This window comes from Ciona intestinalis, chromosome 2 (genome assembly GCF_000224145.3).
Source record: "Ciona intestinalis chromosome 2, KH, whole genome shotgun sequence".
In the NCBI taxonomy this organism is placed as follows: Eukaryota; Metazoa; Chordata; class Ascidiacea; order Phlebobranchia; family Cionidae; genus Ciona; species Ciona intestinalis.
Genome location: NC_020167.2, coordinates 1,488,115 through 1,515,136, shown reverse-complemented (window position 1 = coordinate 1,515,136; position 27,022 = coordinate 1,488,115). Strand labels below are relative to the sequence as shown.

Below are 27,022 nucleotides of genomic sequence, written 5' to 3'. Positions count from 1 at the left end.
AATATGACAACTTACAACAAAAACGTTCACCAAATAATAGATTCAAAGAACACCTTTTGCCAAAAACATAACAAAATTATCTTAAAAAGGTTCAAAAATTTAAGCGATACAGTAAAATGTATTTATTATCAGCTAAATTTGCTATCTTATAAATTTGTATAAACAAATAGAACAAATTTGAATACTTCAGAAAATTTACCCACCTAAATGACATAACAGCACAGAACTTTTTCGATTGATGGACAAAGCTTTCTTGAAATGAATTTCAGCAAGAGAAAAGTTTTCTTGTTTGTAATAAATAGATCCAATTCCATACCTGTAATACAAATTATTCATTTAAATAACTGTTTTTAGCTTTTATAGCAAACCTTACCATGCATTATAATGCCTTTTATCACAATGTATAGCCCTCCTATAGCTTGCCATGGCACGATCATTGTCATCACTATATGCATATTCGTGACCTAGTAGTGTATGAGCATATGCATAATGTGTGTCAAGCTGCACGGCTCTTGCGAAAAATTTGATGGCATTTTCATTGTCACGGCGGAGGGAGAAGCAATTTCCTATGCAGCACCATGTCTGAGTGGAAGTAATATGTGTGAGGGTTTTTGAAAACAATTAAATACAAAACAAAGAAATATGTTATACAAACAACTTATTAGTTGTTTTTAAAGCAAAATTTTGATACCTAACGTTATGGAAGCGCCTCCGTGCACACGCACAACAAAAAGGCGCACGTTCATGCCTTCGACACATGATTTGTGCAAAGTGCCTTAATCAGGGTGGTTCATAATTAACTATGTCGTTATGTCGTTATTTAGTGCTCGTCTTAGTTTTCATTCGTTTATTTACGTCTTTTAAAAACACAAGAAAACAACAATAAGAGGGGTGGTGTGAAAGTTCCCACAATAACACCTACCTCTGGAGACAAGGGGTCAACATTCTTAAGGTCGTGGGCAAGAGTGCACAGTGCGATGTTGTCTTGTAAATGCCATAAGGTGGTGCTATAGAGAGCCAATCCAGATACTTGGTGAGGAAACATGGAACGTAGTTCATTGAATGTCTTTGCTGCCTGCGTGTTCATATAGTAGAGTGTATTTGTCCACGTAAAGCTATCTTTGTAGCTGTTATTTTTACATACAATTAGGCCAATGGAGTATTTACCTTTTTATATTCGGTCATTTCAAAATAGGCACGTGCAAGTAGTGAGAGTGACCAACATGTATCACGCTGATTTGAAGGTAAAGATTCAATGCAGGAAATCGCTTTTCTACAATCATAGTGACATAAGGCCACCAGTGCCTTGCCCATGTCACATAAGAGTGACATTAATCCATCTGTAATTATTGGAGATTAACAAATGAGCTTATAATGTGAAACACAGTAACCATTGCACAGTAGAGGGTTCAAGCAAACAATGAGATTAAAAACATAACAGACGTTGTTTTAATGAAAGCTAAACCATATCTTTAGCTATATCACAATACTTATATAAGTTTATGAACACAAACTTACCAATTGCAGCTTTCTGTGCGGACAAGACTTGTGTAGCATTGGTAGTGGTTGAATGCGACTTTTCACAACCAGAATCCACTTTGTTGATTTCTTCCGATAAATCTCGTACAGTTCCATCAGATATTACTACGAGATGAAACAATTTAACCAACAGAACAAAGTCTGAACAACAGGTTGTAGAAAAATAATTTGCTTTTAAGTCTTACAGGGTTTAGTGTGTCTTAGACGGGTGTTTCTCTTTAAAACATCTTTAGGTTGAGCTTGCTTTCCTCTCGTCGTCTTTTTTGTATTCTCCTGCAAATCACAATATGAAAGTTTTTAGGTAACAAGTACAACAACAGTCAGTTAAACAAAGGTTGTACAAACCTTGACAGAACTGCCAGTGTTTGAATAGTTTCGTGTACTTCTACGTGTGGAGGAAAGTGCGGACGGGGCCTCGCTTGTTGAGATTTGTACCTCCTGACTACGACGGCTGTTTTCAGATGAAAAAAGAAGTTTTCCAGTTGCGTTGGTAAGTTCATTTTTCCTTGATTGTCTTGTTATCATCTGCAAGAGTTAAAGTTTTAACTTTGTCTGTTGTTTTTTTTAATTAAAATACACAATGCAAAAATCAGAGTTTTGACAGGTTCTAAAGTAAGCAATAAAATAAAAATCGTTACCTTTTTAACTGGAGGATTGATATCCATTGGAGGTGCAGTGAGCTCTGATGGAGTGATCATGGTCACTGATCGCTCCCAAGCTGGACTTGGAGTCTCAACAAGAGGCATCACACCAAAACTAATACAAATATATTGTTTTGAATAAAGAAATATGTATAAAATACCTTAATTAAATTATAATGAAAAAGAATAAATATATATATTTATATATTTAAATACAATGTACCAAATTCTATTAAAAATAGCAAACAGTACAAACAATGGCCTTTGGGTTATTTGGGTTGATTACGATTTTGAATAACCTTGCTGGCTTGCCAACCACAATATGAACATCTGTTTACCTGGGTGTTAAAGGACTTAGAGCTGCAGGACCTCCCATTAAGCTTCTTGATATTCGCTGCTGTGTACGACTGTGCTTTTTACGAGATTGAAGGCCAGTGTAGGAATCAACTGAGCTGTCCCATTGATTTTCAGATGGAGTTGACTGTAACAAAATAACAAATAATTTTGACAAAATGTATTCTAGCCTAATTATATCTTTTTTGAGTGAACTAATAACTAATGAAATATTGACAAAAACTCACTCGTAGAAAATCCGAATTGTCTTGATCAACAGATCTTTCTTTACATGAAGATGTACGGTCTAGACCACGTGTGTCTATTAAATGATAAACTTATTAAGGTCGCTTTATATATTTGAACAATTGTGGTAAATCTATAATGAACCCCTATAACAAAATAAGAAATACTTATATACATATTATAACAGAATGCTTTCAACTATAATTAAAAGATTAAAAAATAGTCCAATTTTATTTCAAGACAATGCTATTGTATAAGCCATAGAATTCTGTAAATCATTATAAAAAAATGCTAAATTATATGTTTGACATCATTGTTCACACAGCAGCTGCATGATTTGATTTAAATCAGTAACTATTTACCTTCAGAAGATGGTGTTGTCTGCACCATAGGACAACCAAGTGTTGGATGAGATTGATCTGGTGTTTGCTGAGATCAATACAATGTATGTTACAACTGAATGTAGCATTTACTTAAAAACACATTTAAAATGAAGTAAAAATGCTGAAGTAATGAAAAAAGTTATATTCTTATGTGTTTTTACCAATTGCAAAGAAACTTACCATTGGAATTAGAGTTGGTGAGAGTGAAGTATTTGGATCTGCTCGATCAGTGTTGGATCCTACCTGACTTGGAGCTAATATTTTAACTGTGTTTCCTTTTTTCCTTCTGGCTTGAACTATTTGTGGGGTTTGTTGCAGGGACACTACAAAACAATGATAAAAAATCAGTAATATTTGATGGCTTATTTGTAAACTTAAGACAAAATTTTAAAAAACATTAACAGAACTTACTATTAAACGATGAAATATAGGGAGTTTTGAACTCAGATGTGCCACATACATTGGAGGGGAAAAGCTCGTCAATATTTGGCGTGTTTCCTGTGGTATAAAATAAATTAACATAAACAATGCCTCTAAACTAATCCTACAACATTTATTTGGATTTCAGGACTTTGCCAATATAAATGTTGGAACAAACAGTTAGTTATTTGATGCTCAAACGCACTAGTAGAAAGGTATTTAAATTTCTATATATACATAATTTAGATAATTATATCGAAAAAAGACCTAACAAGTTACTGCAATATCCATTTATTCTATAATGTGTGCATTCGGGCAATAATTAATAATTACTAAGATTTAAAAACACTAACATATACTTGCCTGCTTCACACAGTTGCTCAAACGAAGACCACAGAAAAGGGTTTGCCTTGAGACTGCTAGTGAGGCAGTACTCAGCCCAGTCACCTCTTTCTGTGTGTTGGTATATACAACCGAGAAGTGACAGAGCAAAGGAAGCAGAATCACCATATTCCATTTGAACGTCAGAAACAATGTTTACAATAGATTTAAATTTTATAGACCCACCAGCAAGCACATGTTCGGCTTGAGCATAACTGTGACATAAATAAAAAAAAATGGTATACTTTTTAAATGCTAAAATCATTTAATGTTAGCTAATATAAACTTGTATACCTATGTTATTGCATCAATAAAATATTACAGAGGACCAAGGTGCCTCGGCCTCCAACCCAGAGGTAATGGGTTCAATGCTCGACGCTGCTACCATTGTGGGCGTGTGTCCTTGGTCAAGACCCTTAGCGGCAATTGCTCCAACCCAGTGTTCACTAATGGGTTGTCTAAATTATCAGCCATACATAAAAAAAACCCAAAAAAATAACCACCCACAAAGTAACATACATGGTAACTCGTAAGCTGGCAAGAGGTGTTAAACCAGTGTGATGGCGACTGTTGTTTTTCGACCACGCAAGGATAAAGTAAGTTACATTCATTCATTCATTCAAAAACCACTCCTTTAATGCTCATTTTAGGAATCAGTATAAAACAGGTTATTCCTAATACATAATAAACATACTTCTCGAGGTCCCAACAAGCTTGAGCATACAGAAGTTTACATTCAGGTTGCCGCATTCCATGTTTCTCCAATAAGATCTGGACGACTTTTGGTTTACCAGATCGGTAATATGAAGTTGCTAACAAAAACATTGCTTCATCTGATGCAACTAAAATAATTGTATTAATTAAGTAATGATAATCTCAATATAGTAGAATGTTCAATGCTATCATAAGAACATACCTTCAGCATACAGGCGCTCTGCTAAAAACATGGCATCTTTGTAGGCATAATGGTTCAGACAATGCCAAATAGCGCTCTGTAAATAAAAATATAGTATTGTCACTTGTGTTGGACTATCAACATGTTACAAATTATCTTAGAGCAAGCAATTCATGAAAACAGTGAGCATCGTTAACCAAGCGTCTGATTCTCCTTTAAAACCTAAATTTTGCTCAGGCAGACATATCTTGTAATTACCTTTATAGGATCTTGCAGAACAGTCATCACAATGTAGCTGTTGTTCAGTTGTTGTATATGTTATGCCACCAACCAAGTAGAACGGATACGATTTCTACAATTCGATTTTGCACTTATGCCAATCAAAAGAAAATAGTTTATCTTCTCATAACCTACGGTACCCTTTTCAATTAAGGTTTTCATTAATAAACCCCTATTGTTTCAAGGACAGTTAACAAACGAAAACTGACAATACAATATCCTAATGGTTCGATCTTTTATGCCCACTAGCGGATTGATGTATATTGTTAAAAATCGGGGTGCTCTGTACACTGCGGAAATATCCAAGTAATCGGGCCAAAATCGTAATTCAGTGGTCACTATGCTGTGCCGATTAAATATGTTCAAATAGCGGTAAAACATCTGCTCACAGTACTAAAATCTACCAACGAACAAAAACCACGACCAATTACAACATTATATACTTTGTATTCACATATGAATATCATATAGTGTACTGTACCTGCTCACTCAATATCGTTTATTTTGTACATAAAGCAAGAAGATGAAATGCATCCTTACGACCTTGGTTGAGATCCTTGTTGGTCTTCGTATACGGAATTTACTTAGGTTGATCCGCCGGCCGGTATCGCAGAAATATGATTTTGTAGTGAAACCAGATTTCTGCGACACCGGACTGAGATTAAAATGACAAATGGTTGAGAACTGTGTATCTGCGATGACTGGTAATTAAACAGCACCATCATCTGTTTGTTGGGTATTTTTGGTACCGGGTCTAACTTATTGTGGGTGTTAAATGTGAATCACTCTAGTAAGCTTTGTACCAATAACGGGTTTTAACTTTTGGACACTCATTTACATTATACTAAACAAAACAAAAATTGGTAACTTAAATAAATGGAAATTTAGTGATTAACTGGGATATACAGTCGTACTGTGGCACTGGTGGAAGAATACTAACCAGTGAAATCTGTGGTCGTTTTTTTTTACATTGCTGTACTTGGACTGGGTTTCTTCTGGGACTTAGGGGCAGAGAAACAACTGTTTATTATTGGGAGACAACAATGTACATGGGAAAGGATGTTACATTTGGGCTGTACAACAAACTTTTTGGACAGATGTGGCATTACAATTAAACAGCTCTTGTGCGTGTTTTTTTGCTATTTACACCATTGGCTGTGTGCTAAAAGAGTGAGCATAAAACATTTGAAAAAGAAAAACGGCCAATGATAAGGGTTAAACCAATTTGCTACTACATATCATTTTATATAAATCTATAGCATTGCATGCAGGGGAAAATGTTTTTTTATACTATCGGGTAAGACTTAAACGGACAAAAGTGGCATTAAGGAATAGTCTTTATTTCAGTTGGCCTTGGGAGCTCGAATGAAATCTTGACTGGGATACTTCTAGATTGGACTACTTGGGGCATATGTATGACTTTGATTTGCCAACATGGACATGGTTCTTAAAAAGTTTGGTTAGAAATTGCCGGAGAACTCTTTAAAAATTAACACCTCCCCCTCTATTTCCACCTCGACCCCGGGAACCTCTGCCACCCCTTCCCCCACCACGATTATTAAAATTCCCTCGCCCCCTTCCACCTCTGCCACCAAACCCACCACCACGCCCTCTACCCCCAAAGCCACCATCTCGCCCACCCTGAAACCCACCACCATTTCCTCTACCCCCTCTAAAGTTGCCCCGACCCATTGGGAATCCACCACGCCCTCCTCTAAACCCACCCATTCCAAACCCACCACCTCCAAACCCCCCATCAAACTCATTATCAAATCCAAATCCTGGATTAAAATTTTGTATCGGCCCTTTTGGAGGGATGGTTTCAAGCAGTTCAAGGATTAGGACAACACAGGATGAAATGATTTCAGCACTGCCAGCTACCATGCAAACGCGGTCAGTGGAATTGGGACAACAATCCTGTTGAACTTTGATAGTGGCACCAGTCTTCTCCCGCAATTCTTTGATTTTGAACCCTTTTACCCCAATAATACCACCAGCTTGGCTTTGGTGCACCAGTAACTTTATACTCATGTCATCTTTGGGATCTCGACCAAATCGACCGGGCCCATTTAATGCTGCTTCATTGATAACAGGTAAAGTGCGGAGCAAAATTTCCCCACAACTTTCAATGCTGGCGCTGATCCTTAAGACCCTTTCCCTTGAATCGCTGTCAGGAATATTTATCTGGGCTTTAAATGTGTCCCTCATATCTTTGATATTTGTACCTCCTTTGCCAATTATACCACCAGCACATTTTGCAGGAACTAAACAACGCATTTGTATGTGGGTTTGATGGCGTGCACGTTTTGATGGGCTATATTCATCCCCACCTTCCTCAGTTTCATCATAAGGGCGTTTAAAGCTTTGGTCGGTATTATAATAATGACCATTTCCGGATGCATTAACCAAGTCTGAATCTTGTTCAATGCTATAACCTTCATCATAGCTAGACATATCTAAAGTTTAATGCATACAACAAACACAGTCGCAGATATCTGTAAAAAAGAGCTTATAAAACGTTTGGAAATTCTTTCCTTCAAGCACCAAACGTTTACCGGTAAGGCGGTGAATATAAATAATATATTTTAGGTATACGTGTAACAGATTATTATTAATATAATATAAATAAAAACTAATGCTCAGAACGCAGTAAACAAATTTCAGTAACCCGTACACTGAACACTTTTAAATTCCGCTTTCGCTCAATATATAAAAATGGCGTCCGTTTTACAGTTTTATTGTCACGTGATAAGCGAGTCCCGAAAAACAAGAGGGCGCAACCAGAACCATAGAAATACTGAAGTCTAACCAACCAATTATTACGCTGTAAAGTGCAAATTGAACGCCAATTTGTACGTCAAATAACACAGCTAACATAGAGAAAATGCATGGTTTTCGGTTAAAAAATTGCACTTAAGAACTATTTTAAGAGTTGAAAATAGAAATAGAGTAATTTGTTTCTGTATATGAGTCAAAAAAGGAATTTAGAAGCGGTTAATTTGCCACATTTTAGTCATTTATTAAGACTAATTTTATATTTTTATGCAAAAAATGTCGGTCAAAAATATTGACAACCCTGATTAAATTTAATGCGAGCTTCAGTTTAAAACTGTCCGCCGACATATATAGCCTAAACGTCTATACACGTTGAAATTCAAGTTTTCGTTTTAAAGCCTATAGAATGAGTTGATTATGTTATATCTTGCCCAAAATATATTTTAGTTGTAAGAAAATGGAACAAAGCAGGGTCACGTGTAAGGTATTTGGGTGTTTATTTCAGTAATTATTATCAGCCATTGTGACACCAACAGTGTAGACTGTAGATGGTAGAATTGTTCCATGGAACGGTGTAAAAAATGTGTTTGATGATATTTTGCCTATAGGCCATTTCCCAGTCGGACCGTTTTTAATAGGTCTTGTATTATATTTGGTTCGGCTTACTGCGCATGCGCATTAGCCCGGTTTAATTTCAACAGCGAGGTGGACAACTCGGTGTTTTTATAGCTCTAGGCGCAAACGGACTAACAATGCATCGTACGTAAACATAGCAAAACGTTAACTTGTGTTGAAATTATTGTTGCTTCTGCTTGTAGGCTATACACCAGCGAGAGTGGGATTAACATTGTCAGATTTCCAATAGCTATACCTTCTACAAATGTGAAAGCTAAACCTTTTACAATGTTGTCTGTTTACCCACACAATCTAAGCCACAAGGGCCAAGTTTTATCAGAATAATATACATTTTTTTATTAAGTGTTCCTAATGCTTATATAAAAATTACATTCATTCATTCATTCATTCATATTTGCGAATTTATAATTCCCAAGTATAGTGTAGTGTTTTACCATACTTAAGTCACTTCAGTGTACTATGGTTTTACCAGATTGTATTACAACGGTAACTCAATTTCAATTCTGCAGTGGGACTACTTCTCGTAATCGAAACGAAATAAAACAACGTAATTAAGAAAAGTGAATAAATATCGACAGTACAAAGAACTGAGAGGATTTCGTATAAAAAGATTGTCGGAACTAACTTGTCATCTTTTATAGTGGTGCCTGTCCTTATCTGTATGTATTACTAATCTCGCGTATAATTTACGTAATAACCAGTGATGCTCTAAAAAAAGTCTATTTACTCTTCTTTTTACCGATCGATTATTTAGAATAAATAGAGTGCTGCGTTATTATTTGCCAGCATTCAAGCACTGATTGTCGTATCTATCGCGGTGCTGAGATCTCAAATCCAAGTTAATATTCTGCCATTCATGAAAGAAAAAGAAATACAACCTGTAATGGTAAGTATCAGAGGCCTACTACCTTCTAATTCGCAGTAGGTTGCATTATTATTGCAGATGACTGTAAAATACGATAGGCTGTTTAGTATCAAAAGTAGACTATGTACAAGAGCCGTTTCATACTTGCGAGTAGAAAAAAAGGCCAAATCGTTCGCGTTGGTATTGTGCAAGTGCTTGGTGTGAGACCAGTCGTGCCGTTAGACGAAACTCAGTTTTGCTCACGCTTCATTGCCGCCAGTTTAGCCACCGCAGATGATGCGAACTACTGTAGCCTATAACACGAAATGTCTCGGACGTCCAAATAACTGGTTCATAAGAGCACAGAGCGTTTCATAGAGAGTTGAATTGTGTTTTTAGCTTTAGCTCGCATGGCAAAGGAAATATAGTATTTAACGTTGTAGATTTAAACAGCAATTTCACTGAGATATGTTCATGCATCAGGCCAGTCTATATTATATATTATGGTGGGAAAGACGAAGACACAATTAACACATACGGTCCGTATAATCTGGTCGTGTTTTAAACAATTATTAACGATTTATGGGAGTCGCAAGAATGCGTTTTTTTTATAATTCCTCTGACTGTTCTTCNGTTTACTACCANAACGGTACAAGAAAATAAACGAAAATGTGTCCCTTCTTTCCCCACCTACTATATACACANGAAAAATAAGCCGGTTAGTGAATTAAATGGGGTTTCAGAAAAACGGCCTTTTTACGTTTTATAAACCCAAATAATTTAAACATGTATTGGTTAATTACCATATCGGGCCAATTTCGTTCTGTTTTTATAAGAGTCGGTTTTAACTTAATGACAAAAGCGTGACCTGCTTAATTACAGGAAAGATAAACATTTTGACTGGATTTGTTCCACTGTGTAAGGCTGACTATATATCTTATGATTTTAAACAATAAGCCGCGAAGTTAAGTAATACATTTAAAATTGGAAACAGTTCTTTACATTTTTGATTAGTGATCAGCGTGTGAGAAAGTAACTAAAATAGCGAATGTGGCCTCTCTAGCTTATTAATAATTCAGTAGTTTGGTATTTGTTTACCTGATTAAGGTTCCGATTTCAAATCAAACCACTGTACAACAGCGAATCGATGCTAGCAGGTGCTACGCGTCAAATATATAAATAAAAGCAAATTTAATTTGGCTTGTATTTTTTTGTGTAGCACGTTCATCGTTGATGCTATATGTGCTACTCTTAGTTCAGACATACGTCGTTTTAATAACCTTGAATTCAGTTGAACGGAGCGTTAGAATTTGAACCTTCGTTCAGGTTATGGGATTTCGTGCTTGAATCAGACATCGAAATACCGTTCAGACGTTAAGCGATATCTACACTGAGCAGATTTATTCAGTTGATTTAACCTTTTCGCTATTGTTGTTTTTGTTTATACAGGCGCATGTGGTGTCTTAGAAATAATAAGCCTAAACTCAAAACTATACCCGATCACAGCAAACCAACGTAGCCATGGCCGGCATGTTCACTATGCTCAATAACAGCCATTTGCGTCTTGATGGTTCTGGTTCTGGAGGAGCTTCAAGTAGTTGGGATGACGGAGGAGGGCGATCTTCTCCTGGAAGTCGTTCACCGTTCCTGGCAAGAAAACTGAACCATTTAGGTACAACGTCACCGAAGTAAGTCATGCGATTTTGAATATCTAAATTTGTATAATATTATATTTATTGAGTTTCTGTATCGATATATACTATCCAAAAAAGGTTGAAATATTAGGTTTAAATCATCTAAAAATACGTGACTCAGGGATATTGGAACGTGTCGACCTGCGGCGGGCAGAGAAAGACTACCGCGAAGTATTCGAAGGCAACAGTGAGTCAAGTTTAATTTTGTTGTTCCATGTCTGGCAAATCATCTCCTAAAACACTTTTACGACCCAGAATCTACCATCTGCATCCCTTCATTCGTCGCAGCGTGTGTACGATTATTTTAGCGGGTTTCGCCTTGACAACTGGTTTAGTATTTCTCCTGCTTGATATTTTGGTTTTAAATCAACCTGTAAGTATGTAAACCTTCCAATCAACTTTAAAAATTGAACCGACCACATTTACTACAGATTTCAATTCGTGGTTTCGTTGTAACGGGCATGGGCTTGCTGGTCGGAGTACTCGGATTACTTTGGCTGAGACACAGCTTTGGGCAGCTAAAGTTGCTTAGAGAAAACTTGGAAAAGGCGAGAGAGGTAAAACTGTTCAACAGACGCAGTCGCTCCAAGAACGCGATGAAGATATTTAGGCTTTGCTTAAATCTTTATAATATGTGTTAACAACACCTTTGATGAAAGCATCAGTAGTTTATTTATAATTTATTGGATGAATCTTTAATGCAAACCTTGAATAATGAATGGGCCCCATGGGATTATTGATATATAGGCAATTACCGCCCTTTTCGCACCCCATACAGCCAGATTAATGGTAGGATATAAGGAAATCCCAAAACTAATTAACTGTCCATAGCGACAAACTTATGTTTACCACGGAACGGATTTTGACTATTTCTTACTGGTTGGCACGTTAAGTAGTATTGTCTTGTTATCGCAGTATTACAAATGATTACTTATATGGCTGCCTTTACTGAATAATAACTGATAGCTATTCAAGTTAAACTGTCGCGCTGAGTATTTGTGTTCAACGTTTTCGTGATTGACATTATATAGTAGGGTGGGGAATGATGGGACACCCTAAGCACATAATATCCAAATATTCTTATATCGTGTTTGCAACAAATAACAACGGTATATGTTATTTTTTTACCACTTAAATCCCCCCGCCTTACTGTATTACGTTATAAATTTAACACAGTTTTATTTCTAAGGCAAAGCAAAAGCACGTGAAATCCCAGTACCAACTAACAAACATGAATTTCCCACATGCTATGACGACATTGGTAACCGAATGTGCTGTGCGTCGACCACCCCATACTCACGTTGCCGCAGAAAAAACGAAAATCAAGTAAGTATTAAAGGCAGATTTAATTTTTGCCACAATGAAATTATACTTGAGTAAACGTATTGATCGGGAAGTCCGTTTCAATAGTGACTCCAGCTAAATTTCGCTTTTTTGTTTAATTCACAGATTTATTGTAACGACTAAGATAAAAAGATACCCAAAAATAATTTATAAAAAACACAGCTTTTTAAATCAAATGTTCGTGCTGACTTTTCTTATCTGGCTTCTAACATTTATGTATCGTCGTCTGTATTTGTTAACTTTAGGTTTAGACTGACGACGCCAAGTGGTAACAGCTATGCAGATGAATTCGGTGTTGATTCGGAATCAGAAAATGACAAAACCTGCATCGAAAAGAGTACTTCCCGCATACCCTCTGTCCAATACAACAAAGGGAACGGGAGCAAGAACCTTGAAATAAAGTACAGGACTGCTGAAATTTCAAGTGCAGGCCGGAAGAAATTTGAACTTCAGCAAACGGATCGCAGAAGCCTCGACTCAAGTTATTTTTCAAAGCCGAGTAACCGCAATTCAAATTATTCAGAAAATAGTTTCATTGAAGAGACCACCCTAAGAGAGTTCGTTACGTGCAACCACACGAACGCAATTGAAATCGTGCAGCTTCCAAAGTCTGTAAAAACATCATTCTATTGATTATACCTTAATCGACTTTTATACACAATAGGGTGGGGGGAGACATGACACCCTTTTATCTCTATTTTTCGTCCCTTTTAGTAGTAAACAAAAAAAATTAAAAAAATTATATCACTAAATGCACATGACTTCCATTGACCGTTAGTAGTTGTTTAAAACACGATCAGGATATTTTGATATTATGTGCTAAATTTGTCCCATCTTCCCTCAACCTATATACTTTTTTTCTTGTTATCTCTATTATTGTCAAAGAACAGTTTTGCGCTTATAAAAAATGTTGTTGTATATTTTTAACTCTTATGTACCACATTAATTATTGTATTAGCTGCAGTACTGCACATCCCATGTCACAAAGTGTGTTTCGCGAACGACGAAGTGTCACGAAAGACATATCTTTTTTTTTGTCGTGTATTATAATGAAAAGCTTGTTTAGTTTACAAAAACGATAGGCTACTGTAGTTGAAGGAGCTTGTTTCTATTTATGTGCAGACTATAACATCACGTGGGCAAGTAAATTGTGTTTTTTTGAGTAATATCCTTAGTCTTGTGTCCAATAAATGATAAAACTATTATAATATTATTGGACAGTAGGTCTATGTTTAAAGTGCGCATATGAGGGTCCCGGCTTACCTCACCTTACTTTTCCAACCTCTCTCACTACTGTTGATCTGGCTGCGAGTTAAGTGCACGATAGGGAGACAGAGCAACTGACACAAACTTATCCAGGCTTATTCTCTCCAACCCCAACAAAACAAACATTGAAAATCTTTAATGTGTGTGCTATAGTAATTCGAAGTTGTTCAGTTTATAAAATATTTTAACTCTTTGCATAATGAAAATGACGCACCGAGGATTTAGGACCAAGTTGTACTTTTCGAAATGTGATTTCTATTATCAACTTTATTACCACGGCTGCTTGATTTCTCGGCGCCAGTTCACAGTTATGAGTTTGATTGCACAAGGTTGTTCGGGGATGGTCGTGTGATAATTTATGTTTGAACCAAACGGATGACACGCAAAGGAAATCTCGCATTGCGTAAAACACTTAACGTAAATAAAACGTTCTTGAATTAATATGAAACGATTCTAGGGAAGGTAATTAATTTAATTTGTTAATTTCCTGTTCTTTACCAGAAGACTAATTTGGCAGGACGCTAAAGCACTAGCATAGTAGCATCATTAGTTTTCAAACCTATAGCAGTTTCAAAGCATGGCTGCTGTGAATGAGTCACATGGTGAGTAAAGTTTAGATGTATATAAGAATTAAATAATGACTTAAAATATTACTTTCAACACCATGTCACATTTTGATTTTTAAATGTTATAATAATAATAAGATAAAAGATGTTTAAGATATAACTTAAGTTAAAAGCTTGATCATTGCTATGTTTGTGTAAAATATACTTCTGCAGGAGTGGTTGGGGGTCATCCGGAATGGGAGCTGGAAAAAACCATCGATAGTAATGAGTTCTCTGAGTGGCTGACTGAGAATATGGGAATTGGACTCGGTTGTTCTGCCTTGTATGTTGCCGCTGTGTTTGCTGGGAAGAAGTACATGGAAAAAAACCAAGGTAACGGTTGTCAGCCCCTACATGTACTTTAGGCTAATAACTTAATAAAGTTTCTTTTCTATATGTCGTTGAGGTAAAAACCAAAGTAGCTTATGTCACATTTTTGAGTTTTGCTCAAACATTGTCAAAATGTATTCTATGTCCAACAGCATGGAAAATTGTAAAAAGACACTTTTAAAAAATGTGACATAAGCTACTTTGGTTTTACCTCAAAGATATGCCTTTAAAATTTAGTTCTAATTGCACTCCACTAAAAAGATGCCTCATAAAGTTGCTAAACTAATCTATCTATAACTTCTCATCCACATAGTTATAATCTACGCAAGCCAATGATGATTTGGTCTTTGATGTTGTCGGTCTTCAGTATTTTTGGGTCAATACGATCAGCTATAGTGATGTACCATATTGTAATTGAGGAGGGGGGTCGTGCATTGGTATGCAGCAATCGTTTCTACTTGGGCCCCATCACAAGGTTCTGGGGTCCAGTATTCGTGTTCAGTAAAATTCTTGAATACAGTGAGTGGTGTGAATTTGGTTGTTGTTCTCATAGTTACAGTTGTTTAATCTAACCGGTGCTTCTTGACCACGGTTTATCGTCCCAAATATCAAGCCTAAATTAATAGCAATATCTTTGGAGAACCAGTTCCTGAAACTACATTGCAAAAATGTCAGCACACCAACAAAATTAATTTATTTTTTACAAAAGATGAAAGCAAATTTTTTTGGAATTTGTTCGATTTCGATCTAGGTTTGGGAAGCACTTATTATTACACAGTAATATTTATTAGGTTTACATTAATCTTGAATTTTCAGTTTTTACTTTAATGTTTTTGCCTTGTGTTACTTTATTTAATGGGATTATATGAAACACAGATTACTAGTTAACCCTCCTGTACCTATTTAATTACATTTTTATTTTTTCAGTGGATACAATGTTTATTATCCTGCGGAAGCAAAAGTTGATATTCCTTCACTGGTATCACCATCTTACTGTCTCTCTCTTTTCTTGGTGGTCGTTTGGTGCCCAATTTGCCGGTAATTGGTTTAATCTATTTTAACAACACATGTTCATGTTTGAAATGTAATTTGTCATTTTGCAACATAATTTCTGCTTTATTAAATGTGCCAAATTATTTGTAATTCCCTCAAAAGAAAAAACACATAAACTTAATAGAAAGGCTAACCTGGTAACTTATAACAATGTTTTTATGTCATATTCAGGTGGCGGAGTTTTCATGACTGTCAATTTTGTGGTCCATGCCATGATGTACACTTACTATGCTGTTCGAGCTGCTGGCATTAGAGTTCCACGCCCCATTGCTGTGATCATCACTGCTTCTCAGGTTCAAGAATTTTTGTTGAGTTTAGATTTCAGTTAACAGCGTTTGGAATATGGACTTTACTCTTTACCAATCTCTAAGGCGTGATTATTGTGTGCCAACCTCAAACACCTGATGTGGCACGAGACCATGAATATGTACTCGTGAAATGTGCCTATGGTGCCATTTTGTCATGCTGCTATTTAGCCTTGGTTTTAATAGATGCTCTTTGCACTCTTTCCGTTAAGTTAATATTTGCACAAGGTTTCACAATAGTATTATCTCTCTGTAGCAGTAACACTATCTGTACCAACCAGCTAGCTGAGCTAAGTTTCTTTGTGAATTTGATCCCTTTTTAGGTTGGACACCTTTGTTTAATTTATGGTTCTGTTTGTATGTGTAAACTGTTTCATTTGTTTCCTGCTAAACAGTCATGTTGTAATGATTCCACTAAAATAGGCATCCAGTAACAAAACGAATATATACACTTCCCATTGAAACACATAACGGTAAAATGTTGCTACAAATTGATGTTGTATGTGCAGTACCGAGTAATTTATATTTACCTATTTATCGTTACATATTCTACGTGATTTTTGATACATAAACCGTTTGTATCTGTGTTATTTTAATTAGTAAATTAGTTTCATTTTACAACAAACAATTTTCTACACAGATCATACAAATGTTCATTGGTTGTGGTACTGTGTATTTGATCTATAATTGGAGGTTGGCTGGAGATTGTAAGACGTCACTGGAACACGTGTTCTACGGCAGCGTGATGTACGGGTCGTATCTTGTATTATTCGTGCATTTCTTTTACACTACCTATCTAACCAAACCCAAGGCAAAACTGGTGAGTTGTAAAACTGATCTATAATAGCGAGTGGTTCGCCAATGCGGAAATGAACCGAAATATTGCGACGCGCTCTGACAATACCCGTTACTTCATTCAGTTAGGTATTATATATCTAATACATGCTCAGCAACCGTGCTCTGATCCGTTTCCCCAATGCGCTTACATACCAACGTAACCGTCCCTGCGTTGGTGTTTTCGTTTTATAAATTATGAAAGACTAAGTTTCGAATACGAACGGTGAGTGCCGTACAAGTAAAACCTGGTGGGGTCTCCGTTCATTCATTATTAAACAACCGCTTGAAGTCGGTCACGAGACGGTTATAACGTAATGAAATTCATATTCTGACGCATTTTATTACGCTGCGCCGCTTTATTTCGATTGGACAGACGTCCTATGACGTCAACCGTCATGCAGGAATTTTTAATTTATAACAAAACTGTTTCTAAATTCGTCCTGGTTTTTAGCCGCAATTCAAATTAAAAAACCGAAAATTATATCAAGCCAACGTCACCAACCTTTAGTTGTTGATTTTTAGTTGGTTTGGTGTCGAACTTACGTCATATCGTGATAGGCAGTCGACTATGTATAAAAGAGACCACGAAACGCCGAGTCATTACGTGACACGTGCGTGCAGTTCAGCTAGGAGGTTCAGGATCAGGAGTGAAGCCTTGAAACTGTTCAAGGTCGTGTTTGTAATATTGACTGAATAATTTAAGAACGGTAGTTAATACATTACACACACACTGCCACATATTAAACCTTGAACACCCAACTTTTATCTAGCCCTCGTCAGCTCCACCAACCGCAACAATTGACCCGGAACCGACCCCAGCAACATCCCCCACTCGCCCTACGGAGAACCTCAGAGAACGGAAAACAAGAAAGCAATCGTCAAATTAAGCTTTCAGTTGTACGTACCGTACATTCATTCATGAGTCAGTTGCTTATTTAAGGCATATTCAAGCTTTATTGCCGTATATTATGATGGAATAATAATGCAAAGTACCACAGTTGCTATCTTGTTGTTTATATAGGAACACATTAACCCTATTATGTTTGTTTTATTTCTTCGTTTCTAATTAAAGTTATTTCGGTGACTTCTAGGCATAAACAAAGAGATTCCTATTTATTTAGTCTTTTTTACATGAAGCTTTAATAGAAGTTGTTTTTTTACACTTCACCCCGATCGCTAACATGGTCAAAGCATATTCACTGTGCTATGCATTCCAAAGTTCACAGCGATTGAACCACGCGTTGCTTTAGTTACCTAAACTTTAACACGAAAATCAACTAACTTATTAAAATTTTCTTATTTATTAAAACAACGGATCTTAAAAGTAATCAACTTTCCTTTTAATCGATTGTACATTACATGGTTATCAAATGTTCCTTTGAAAATTTCGCGCACTATTTTAATTTTGCACGAAGCAGATTTTTGTAATTCTTTCGCTTAATCGTGATTTCCATTTCCGCCCTTTATTATCAATTTCGTAATCCTTTTGCCGCTTTGTAACTATACAATATAGTTGGTTCTTTTTAAAATACAGTCTGCTTATCAAGTACAAATCCTTCTTATACTTTTGTTTTTCTTGTACATTCTCAAATACTTTCAACGGCATAGTTTCGCCTTTTGTGCGTCATATACTTATTTTTCATGGAATAAATTCGATCGATTTGTTGGCAAAGCAATAAATTTCCGATGCTCTCTATTAGTCGATGTCACATCAAACATACATTAGTCTTCCTACGATCGCCCATCATAGCATATTTCGACATTTTAAATTAAAGCTTGCTACCCATAAGCAGCCATGTACCATATGCTCAGGGATATTGCCAAAGCAGGTTGCAGGTGATGTACGATTATTTGATATCGTGTGAACAAGGCTCAGCGGTGGTGTTCAGTGTATTCACATATACAGAATTATTTTTCTGATATCAGATATTTATAAAGGCCGTATAGAAAACAGATTCTTTCAGTACTTTTTATGTGAAACTTGGAAATGGGTCTGAATTATCCTCAATGTGATTGGATTTTTACAAATGCTTATCTTCGAGCATTTGCCCACATGTTTAACGTCAGTATCAGTGAGGCCGATGAGATTCTAAACGACGCGCTTGGACCTTGCGCACCACTTGCATTTGACAATCTCCCGAACTCGTACGTCACTATCCTCATAGTGCTGTACAGCATTATTATGACGGTTGGGATACTTGGTAACTTGTGCGTCATAGTCGTAATATCGAGCAGTAGAAAACTATGGAAAGTCGTCAACTTCTTGTTGTTATCTCTCGCTTGCAGTGACTTGCTTTTGGCACTCACACTGCCGTGGACTATCATCCACAACACATCATACGACTACACGATGGGCTCGGGGCTTTGTAAAGCCATCCCTCCACTTCAGGGTGAGCATTGGAATATCGACAACTTCAGTTACAACAATAAAACTTTTTTTCACCAGGTACTGCTGTAATGAGTTCTATCAATTGTCTGGTTGCAATTGCGCTTGAGCGACATCAAGCGATTGTATATCCAACACGACAGAATATTTTTCGCTCACACTTAAGATTAATGATAGCCGTTGCTCTAATCTGGATCTGCTCATTCTGTTTTCAGGTAAGAGGTTCTACCTGCGCCATAGTACTGTTACAGTAATACCGTTAGGGACATATACTAGGGTGGGGGAAGATGGGACACCTTTTGCGCATAATATCTGAATATCCTGATCGTGTTCATTAACAACGGTCTTAGGAAGTCTTGGGCATATAGTTTTACAATTCTTTGAATGTTTCTTGTTTACTACCGCATGGGACGAGAAAATAGAAGTAAAATGTGTCCCAACTTCCCCCATCCTACTATATGTTGTGTAGCGATTTCCGTACCCACAGTGTCTGTTCTTTTTCTTACAAATCATTTATTATTATTTTTCTCAGATTCCACAAATCGTAGTACTAGATGACGTCGTATGGAAACAGAAAACACCGGTAAAACCCGCAACTGTTTGGTACGAGATTACTGTCCATACTTGTCAGGAGACATGGGCGCCACAGCAAAGTCAGGCGTACTCAATCGCCATTATTGTCATCGTGTACGGAGTTCCACTTGCTTTGCTAGTGCTCCTATATGGCAGAATAGGATACTTCGTATTTAGTCGACGGGGAATTGAGAACTCATTATCCGCAGAACGTTCGGAAAGAAGTCGTTCTCGTCGCATTCGGTTAAATGTGATGTTGGTGCTTCTGGTGACCAGTTTTGCCCTGTTATGGGGGCCGTATTTTGTCTTTCAGTGTCTTACAGTTTGTCTGACCAGTTACTGTAGTCCAGAATTGGTCGGTTATCTTCAGTTGGTGGGCCACGTCAATGTAGCCCTTGATCCATTACTCTATGCTGCTCTTCACGAGCGAGTGCGAGAGGAATTTATTTTTTTAGTAAGGCGTTTATTTCGATGCAAACTACAACCGGATCGACGAGCAGCATTCAGACCACCTAGCGCGACGTCACCTGCAATACGTAACTTTCGTACCAACAATAGACAAACTATTTCAACACCTAGACCGGTCTACACACTCTCTGTGACCACGCACACCGAAAACCCAGGTTCCTCCATTTCCCTCCGTCCCCTCGACAACAATAAGTGTGAAGATACAAATGTAACATCACACGAAGAAGTGAAACTTCCCGGCGCTACAACCGATCCTTACACATCTTCCCAATAACAGAGTTCTTTTGAGAAGATGATTTATCAAAACGCACTTTTTTATTTCAGTCACAAAGCGTGTACAAAATACAGTAGAAAAATGGTTTGAAGTTGACTAAAGGAAATTGAGCTAAAAAATCATTGCACATTCGATATCGAACTGGCAAAAACTAAGTATAATGGTCACAGGCAGGCTCGATGAACTTTCAACAACAATGACGTCATCATTGATTATGCTCATCGGTTACTGGTTGGTCACAACCTCGGACAGTGTATGCCACCTAGCGATAGATTTACTAGGTTGTGCCATCATTTCTTGCCAGTGAAGAAGTTGTTCGCCACGACAGTACATGAAGGAACCAACTGAAACTCGGCCATATTTCAGCTCTGCTCCGTAGCGTCCCCGCGTGACTGTGTTTTTTAAAGTCGACGTCATCTTATGCAGTGTACCGCGACCACCGGTAGTGATGACTGTAAAAGAAGATATTAAATACATTAAAACAATTTAAAAATTTGTTTTTTGGGGCGCACGTATCTGGGTTTCCAATGAGGGCAAACCCAAAGAAAGATTCGCAAAATATAAGCAAGTTGAGGCCATGTATATATACATATATATGTATACCCACCGTTCAAGAGCAAGCATGTCTGCTCCATGTCTTTGGAAGTGACTTTGAACGAGAACGATTCGTTGTACTGTGGATCTGCTGCACCGTCTTGAGTTGACGTGCGTTTGGACTTGATTACATTGTGTCCCTGTGTCAGAGAAACTTTAACGTAGATACCTGTGTATAAATTACCTGTGGTTAATTATACTCTTATGTGTAATGCAAAGTTGTTATCATCACATAGTTGCTTGAATACCTGTGGCGTCGAGATCCATTTTTCTAAGATTTCTAGCTTCTTGCACGACGACGTTGAGGCGATTCATTCTCGGCAGATAAGTCAATAAGATTTTCAACTCTCCGAGCGAGGTGCCAGAGTCGCCAGGCTGCAAAGCATTTCACTTAATTATTTTCTAGCTGTCCAAGACCATTAGCCGAACTCGATATCCTACATGGTTGACAACCTCATTTGTTTCATGACGTAGGTATAAGACCTTCTGCGTTTATTGATCAGATCAAGCTGAATTTAAATAAAGGCAGGTGAAACTTATTAATATAGTCCTGTTGTTCTACCGCTCTAGTAATTAAAAAACGACAAAATACATTTCTCACATGGGCGATATCGTCCAGGTCTCTCCAAAGAATTTCATTAACCTTTATTGGATCAACGTCGTTTAAGCCAACCAGAGCGTGGCCGAGTAAGTGGCGAGTCGATCTCTTTTTGTCGACATCGTAAACCGACATCCGTAAACTTCGTTTTTGCAATTCTTCCTCGGACACCTTACGAATATAATACGTATGTTAATACTTTTTTTAATCGAAAATCATAACCTATAAACATTTCTTGGAAAAGTCAAAAATCATAACCTTTAATGGAAAAACTGTACCTGGAAAATAAATGTCTCGTTGAAAGTTGGATTGCAATTTCTAAGTTTTACTTTAGTTTGTTGCGAAATTCGTTCATCTGGTAGGAGAAATATCTTTACAAAACTGTCAGGTGGGTTGTTGCTTGGGTGTCGAAGAGGTAGTTGTTTCACCTGGTAATTAGGAGAAACGAGAACAATTATTTTTAGTTTTTAAAATCATGGTCTGGTATGGAAACCCCGCTTCGTGTTATGAATATTGGACTCAACAGGCCTGGTAAACAAGATAGTTGAAGGATTTCTTTTCAAATGAACCGGAACTCCAAAAGCCCCAATGCTCTCGCATCAGCGGATTTTCAAGCGTTGGTATTTGCATGATATGAATCTACATATGCCCCGCGTACTAATATACCGTATATGATGTATAACATTCACCATGTTATTATTCACCCTCAATGACTTTGCGTTGTCAGTCAAGGGAAAAGGAAAACATGTTTACAGTTTTACAAATTCCAAGAAATGTATTGATCAACAAGGAAGAAACAAAATAATTGAATAATACATGGAGTGATGGACTTTTATTTATAGGGAAATTCAAAACATGTTTGTGGGATTTAGAACTCTGACAGAAATTGGAAATTTTTATTGTGATTCTTGCGAACAAGTCAATCAAAGCTTGAGGAATTTTAAAAGCAAGTTTAGCGTGCTGGTTATTTATTCAAGCCGCTCTATGTAAGATGGTTAAACAAAGAGTGAATGTTGCCGGTCGATATATACGCATGTAATCCTTAGAGCGCATGTTAAGTAAGCTTACCTTCACGACTTTCACAGTCAGCGTTTCTACAGCGGCATCATAAACAACGGAAAACCACATTCGACCGCATCGGCTTATCGGGAGGTCGATGTCTTGATTCTCGGTGTATCTGGAAAGCAATTTGATCATTTCCGTAAATATGGTACCTAGAAAAATATTTTCAGCAAATTATTCAAATGTAGAATTTCACTGTAAATATTTATTAGGTATCGTCCTTACTGAAGTGTGGCCTCATGCAGAAACAATTAAACGCTATGCTTGCTCGTGCACTGAGTAGAGGTTTTGGGCAAAGTTTTACATACTTGTAAAGTTCGGGTTGAATCCGACCTAAAAAGCTGTTCTTGGATTGTTCGATGGGAGATCGGGGTACGTCACAGGTCGGGGAATTGGAAAGGTAGTCTCCATTTGAAGAACTTAGACTGCCTGTGTGGTAAACTACAATTATTACCAATGGTACGCGAATGACTTTACATGTCTTTTATTGCAACAATGCTGTCTGATGTAAAGTGACTTAAATACTGTACATGGTAAACTATAACTCTCACCTTTTGGCGATGGCTTCTGGCTCCAACTGTCAACAGATAAACGATCATTCGATTGGTAGAAACTGACACGTGACAGCGTTGGCGATCGAGGGTAACGGGTGATGGGAGATCCATTAATAATATCGGATTGGACCTGAAATCATAAAATTACAAGTTAAAATATCACAACTGAACCGTTGATAATCAAGTTTTTTTACTGAAATTTTGACAAAAATCCTTTATAATTGATTTAGTTTGTATTTACGATGGGGTTTACGATGGGACACCTTTAGCACATACCCAGTATCCAAATATCCAGATCGCGTTTTAAAAAAATAACAACGGTCAGTGGTAATCATGAGGATTTGGTTGTATAATTATTTAAATGTGTTTTGTTTAATCTGACAAAAAGAGAAGAAAAAAGAATAAATAGGTGTCCAATATTTTCGTACCGTAAATATAATCTAAGTCAATTATAAGTATAAAGATTATTGTCAATATTTCAGTAGGAAAACTTGATTAGCATCGATATCTTGGAAGATCAGCTTGCTACGAACCTGAAAGCTTTCTATGGTGGGTGGAAGTTGAAATGGTATTATCTTATCCTTTTTTGTAAACACCGGTGATATAGCAATCGGCGTTGTCTTCCGTGGGCTTGAAGGTGGTGCGGTGATCAGTGTCTCAGGTACCACGACCGATGTTGTCACACTTTTTTCGCTGCAAAAAAGGCGTATAAAATACTAGTTTTAAACGTCGCAACTAATATTAAACTTGAGGATTAAAACTTACTCTGTGGTTGATCCGGGCATACTTTCCTCACGAAACTGCTGAAATGCCCTTTTTAGGCTAAGCATTATCGTAGTATAACAACGACAAACTTGGTTTAGTAAAAATCCTAATTTTTCTGCAAGGGTAATATAGCAGGTATTTTACACCTTGTTACGCCACGCTGTGCCACTACGGTATTGCAACACCCTTTAATGTTCCCTACGCACACATCTACCTTTTGGAACAAGAACCAACAAATCCGTTCTAAAACCCCACACCGTAGAAAGTCCATTAAAGCTAACCGCTTTACGTCATCAAAGTACTATCGTTATATTGCTTTGTTTACTTAACGACGCATTACCAGCCGAGGCGAATACATGAAGCCGCATTATATGGATAACAATAACTTTCTCTATTGATCTAAAGCTTTGAATCCTCTTACGCGACCACCGCGGGGTTTGGCATCCAGTATAACTACGAAAGCGCGGTTGATGCTTAAATACAGAAACCCCACGCCAGCATGTCTACAATGTATTACCAGCAGATATCGGAGGCTACAACCTGACTGCGTGCTAGCCACAATGCAATAGTAAGTCCTTAATTTTCGCCACATTAAGCTGGCATTACTGACCATCTAATAGCGAACCGGATCTAGGCTACTGATGTGGCCACTCATAACCAAGTGAAGTGTCTTTGTCAACAACAGCGCAAGACTAAGTGTTCTCGACGATGTATAATAATATTACTCATATTATTGGTTTGTCCGGTTATAATTATTTGCTGGTGGGTATGCCAACACGAAGTGCCGTGCGCAGCTTGGAAGTGGTTAGAATTCCAAAAAGCATGTACCATAGCATATGCCATTGGCAAGTTACGAAACTGAAATTTATCGCCTGTTGCATCAGAAAGGTTCTGAAACTGCAGCAAGACCCTTAAAATTGTACCACCACCTTATTCGCTTTTGCTACATTTGTTTATTTTTCGTTTAAAATAGACCATCACCTTTTATTTGCTTTCGATTTCTGTCTAAACGAACACCACATTAGAACTGCTGTACCCCGCAGTATAGTGAACAAACAAGGCATTTCCGACGCTTCAGCGGATCGAACACCGACAGGTGTTTTACTGCGCATTTAAAGGTCGAAATACATTGCTGCGTTGAAGAACAAAATATATTCGTTGTCTCTACAAATAGTAATACAGGGCTACATACCATCCAAAGAGGCCTTTCACACACTCGAAACAAAACTGGGCTAAACATAAAGCGCACCTCGGGTTAACCTAAGCGAAAAAGCTGTCGACCGCTTCGATAGAAATGTGATTTTCCCCATTACGACTACCTTTATATAACGCCACGGGCTGGTGCTTTTTCTGTCGACTCAGTTTATTTATTTTTGATGTTCGGTTTCACCGCAAAGATTCCGACGGGCGACCGCAGCGCTCTGTTGCAAGTGGGCGCTTTATTTACCTTTTCAGATTTTCGTTCTTTATATATAACTAAACTCAAAATATCGGACAGTTCTCCTTAAATTATTTCTAATTATTTATTTGTATTTAGGCCCAGTGACGGTTTCCCTGCGGTTTATCGTGGATAATTTAACACCATATTATATATATATATATATATATTTATATTCATATTCATTCTTTCATAAATATATCAGTGCTTCTGGTCACTCGCAATACCCCAATTGCTTGCTAAAAATTAGATTTTAACTTATAATACCGCGTGCGTACATAAATTAAAAAAAAACTAAACCGTTCATTTGGATAAAAAAAATATCTTTATGTTTTGACTTTTAACGGTTTTCAACCTAAACCCACCAACGCACAATTTACCTGATTCCAGTCATATTTTTCAGGTCAAGTTCAACGGAAGACTGATCTTCTTCAAAATGTTCGTAATTTGCTCTGCACCACCACCTAGCAGTCACGTGACTTCGGTATCTCAAGACCAACAGCGCTGCGAATGCGAGTACTGCAACAGTGGCGAGGGATACAACTTCCAGGACAGTATCTGGAAGTGAAGGTTATTCTAAACACACGTAAATGCCCTTTTTATAAAACTACCATAACATTTTAATTTAGTTGGTAAACAAGATATAGTCACACATTATTAAAAGTTTTCGTAAATTGTCTTACCTCTTGCTTGTATTTTACTTTCGATTTGTTCGTTCCGAAGAACTCCAGTGTTCACGACAGCTTGGTCAGTATTGGCCGTTCTCCAAGAATATAACGCCGTTGACGCCATTAACCTAACATACGTAGAAATATAATATTTTTATTCTATTCGATCGATGTGTTTACATTGTTGTGCCTCCTATCAGTTGTCAGCATCGCTGTTTTTGGAAACGCTTGATTTTTATCTCGTATGAAAAAGTTTCATATAAATCACCTTGGCAACTGGGCTGTGTTGACTTTGGTTTGATTTAAAGTTGTATCAGGTCGAGAATACCCGGATTTGTAGCGAGCTTTGGTGGCTATGACGTCAAATATCTTGTTGGTTCAAAAATCATTTGTTTGGAGGTGAAGGGCCTTTCTCAAATCTTAACTGGGTACTTGTAAGGAGTTTTCCCATGTCTAAATTTGCCATTATAATGTGTATCATATTCTATAAGTTTAAAGTTGCTTTACGCAATATTGAATTGGTACGATTTTGCTGAAATCAAAACTTATCATCTGGTCTGATGGAATCGGGTCTTGACCTTTCCCCCTTTGCTGCCCTTTTTCAATCATGACGCGTGATGACGCCTTGTAACAGCAGATGTCGTCTTGCAATGTACTTTACAGATACCAGTTAGTCGCCTTTGCCTCTATTCTGCATGGCATATCAGAATGGTTTCTTCGCCCACATCGAAAGACCTATAAAATTGAAGGTCGCTTTCAGTAGTTACTTACTATTTTCATCGTATGGTCATGTAAACTTAGTTTTGCTAATTATAAATTAACAATATTGCGTAAGT

General features: G+C 37.2%; 6 protein-coding genes across 7 annotated transcripts in view; 3 read left to right on the top strand and 3 right to left on the bottom strand.

Moving 5' to 3' along the window:
- LOC100185729 (cell division cycle protein 27 homolog) overlaps positions 1–5,328 on the bottom strand; it is a 9,674-nt gene extending 4,346 nt beyond the window's left edge. Inside the window, exons 1-17 of the mRNA XM_009859262.3 lie at positions 5,097–5,328; positions 4,860–4,935; positions 4,638–4,785; positions 3,926–4,158; positions 3,554–3,640; positions 3,323–3,465; positions 3,122–3,188; positions 2,762–2,835; positions 2,519–2,661; positions 2,178–2,295; positions 1,885–2,064; positions 1,725–1,812; positions 1,519–1,644; positions 1,168–1,340; positions 923–1,075; positions 374–582; positions 204–316 (exon numbers count right to left, since the gene is read on the bottom strand). Coding sequence (XP_009857564.1) covers positions 204–316; positions 374–582; positions 923–1,075; positions 1,168–1,340; positions 1,519–1,644; positions 1,725–1,812; positions 1,885–2,064; positions 2,178–2,295; positions 2,519–2,661; positions 2,762–2,835; positions 3,122–3,188; positions 3,323–3,465; positions 3,554–3,640; positions 3,926–4,158; positions 4,638–4,785; positions 4,860–4,935; positions 5,097–5,123 — 2,158 coding nt within the window. The 5' untranslated portion in view covers positions 5,124–5,328. The remainder of the gene's footprint in view (positions 1–203; positions 317–373; positions 583–922; positions 1,076–1,167; positions 1,341–1,518; positions 1,645–1,724; positions 1,813–1,884; positions 2,065–2,177; positions 2,296–2,518; positions 2,662–2,761; positions 2,836–3,121; positions 3,189–3,322; positions 3,466–3,553; positions 3,641–3,925; positions 4,159–4,637; positions 4,786–4,859; positions 4,936–5,096) is intronic.
- A 267-nt stretch (positions 5,329–5,595) lies between these two features.
- Positions 5,596–7,637, bottom strand: LOC100181741 (heterogeneous nuclear ribonucleoprotein K). Its single transcript, XM_002127986.4, has one exon. The coding sequence runs from the start codon at positions 7,569–7,571 to the stop codon at positions 6,600–6,602; it is 972 nt and encodes a 323-aa protein (XP_002128022.1). The 5' UTR covers positions 7,572–7,637; the 3' UTR covers positions 5,596–6,599.
- A 1,674-nt stretch (positions 7,638–9,311) lies between these two features.
- On the top strand, positions 9,312–13,138 carry LOC108951003. The gene is made up of 7 exons (XM_018817331.2): positions 9,312–9,414; positions 10,879–11,060; positions 11,188–11,253; positions 11,322–11,439; positions 11,498–11,623; positions 12,256–12,392; positions 12,656–13,138. The coding sequence occupies exons 1-7, from the start codon at positions 9,385–9,387 to the stop codon at positions 13,041–13,043; spliced, it is 1,047 nt and encodes a 348-aa protein (XP_018672876.2). The 5' UTR covers positions 9,312–9,384; the 3' UTR covers positions 13,044–13,138.
- An 844-nt stretch (positions 13,139–13,982) lies between these two features.
- On the top strand, positions 13,983–18,500 carry LOC100184118 (elongation of very long chain fatty acids protein 6). The gene is made up of 8 exons (XM_002127856.4): positions 13,983–14,093; positions 14,178–14,278; positions 14,456–14,614; positions 14,925–15,130; positions 15,539–15,649; positions 15,836–15,957; positions 16,610–16,789; positions 17,577–18,500. Exons 4-8 carry the CDS (start codon positions 14,944–14,946, stop codon positions 17,691–17,693), a joined length of 717 nt encoding a protein of 238 aa, XP_002127892.1. The 5' UTR covers positions 13,983–14,093; positions 14,178–14,278; positions 14,456–14,614; positions 14,925–14,943; the 3' UTR covers positions 17,694–18,500.
- Positions 18,501–18,584: 84 nt separating this feature from the next.
- On the top strand, positions 18,585–20,532 carry LOC101242129 (prolactin-releasing peptide receptor-like). The gene is made up of 3 exons (XM_004225720.2): positions 18,585–19,196; positions 19,253–19,407; positions 19,725–20,532. Exons 1-3 carry the CDS (start codon positions 18,794–18,796, stop codon positions 20,505–20,507), a joined length of 1,341 nt encoding a protein of 446 aa, XP_004225768.1. The 5' UTR covers positions 18,585–18,793; the 3' UTR covers positions 20,508–20,532.
- Position 20,533: 1 nt separating this feature from the next.
- Positions 20,534–26,378, bottom strand: LOC100182558 (synaptotagmin-15-like). 2 transcript variants are annotated; one of them, XM_018817525.2, is made up of 11 exons: positions 26,202–26,378; positions 25,899–26,076; positions 23,849–24,008; positions 23,313–23,445; positions 23,070–23,190; positions 22,768–22,876; positions 21,978–22,127; positions 21,703–21,870; positions 21,350–21,476; positions 21,115–21,270; positions 20,534–20,959 (listed from the first exon to the last, which is right to left on the bottom strand). In XM_018817525.2, the coding sequence occupies exons 1-11, from the start codon at positions 26,308–26,310 to the stop codon at positions 20,733–20,735; spliced, it is 1,638 nt and encodes a 545-aa protein (XP_018673070.1). In that variant the 5' UTR covers positions 26,311–26,378; the 3' UTR covers positions 20,534–20,732. The 2 variants fall into 2 exon arrangements, with proteins under 2 accessions (XP_018673070.1, XP_002127842.1); XM_002127806.4 differs by lacking the exons at positions 25,899–26,076; positions 26,202–26,378 and adding an exon at positions 24,081–24,262.
- Positions 26,379–27,022: the final 644 nt, after the last annotated feature.

Excerpts from the sequence above, each read along its gene's own strand:
- LOC108951003 (XM_018817331.2), top strand. The coding sequence starts at position 9,385 with ATGAAAGAAAAAGAAATACAACCTGTAATG. Across the intron at positions 11,061-11,187 it reads TTAGGTACAACGTCACCGAA|GGATATTGGAACGTGTCGAC; the intron begins GTAAGTCATGCG and ends TACGTGACTCAG. Across the intron at positions 12,393-12,655 it reads GCAGAAAAAACGAAAATCAA|GTTTAGACTGACGACGCCAA; the intron begins GTAAGTATTAAA and ends TGTTAACTTTAG.
- LOC100181741 (XM_002127986.4), bottom strand. The coding sequence starts at position 7,571 with ATGTCTAGCTATGATGAAGGTTATAGCATTGAACAAGATTCAGACTTG.
- LOC101242129 (XM_004225720.2), top strand. The coding sequence starts at position 18,794 with ATGGGTCTGAATTATCCTCAATGTGATTGGATTTTTACAAATGCTTAT. Across the intron at positions 19,197-19,252 it reads AGCCATCCCTCCACTTCAGG|GTACTGCTGTAATGAGTTCT; the intron begins GTGAGCATTGGA and ends TTTTTTCACCAG. Across the intron at positions 19,408-19,724 it reads TCTGCTCATTCTGTTTTCAG|ATTCCACAAATCGTAGTACT; the intron begins GTAAGAGGTTCT and ends TATTTTTCTCAG.
- LOC100184118 (XM_002127856.4), top strand. The coding sequence starts at position 14,944 with ATGATGATTTGGTCTTTGATGTTGTCGGTCTTCAGTATTTTTGGGTCA. Across the intron at positions 15,650-15,835 it reads GTTTGGTGCCCAATTTGCCG|GTGGCGGAGTTTTCATGACT; the intron begins GTAATTGGTTTA and ends TGTCATATTCAG. Across the intron at positions 15,958-16,609 it reads TGATCATCACTGCTTCTCAG|ATCATACAAATGTTCATTGG; the intron begins GTTCAAGAATTT and ends TTTTCTACACAG.
- LOC100182558 (XM_018817525.2), bottom strand. The coding sequence starts at position 26,310 with ATGGCGTCAACGGCGTTATATTCTTGGAGAACGGCCAATACTGACCAA. Across the intron at positions 22,877-23,069 it reads ATTCAACCCGAACTTTACAA|ATACACCGAGAATCAAGACA; the intron begins GTATGTAAAACT and ends ATTGCTTTCCAG. Across the intron at positions 21,871-21,977 it reads ACGAGACATTTATTTTCCAG|GTGTCCGAGGAAGAATTGCA; the intron begins GTACAGTTTTTC and ends TATATTCGTAAG.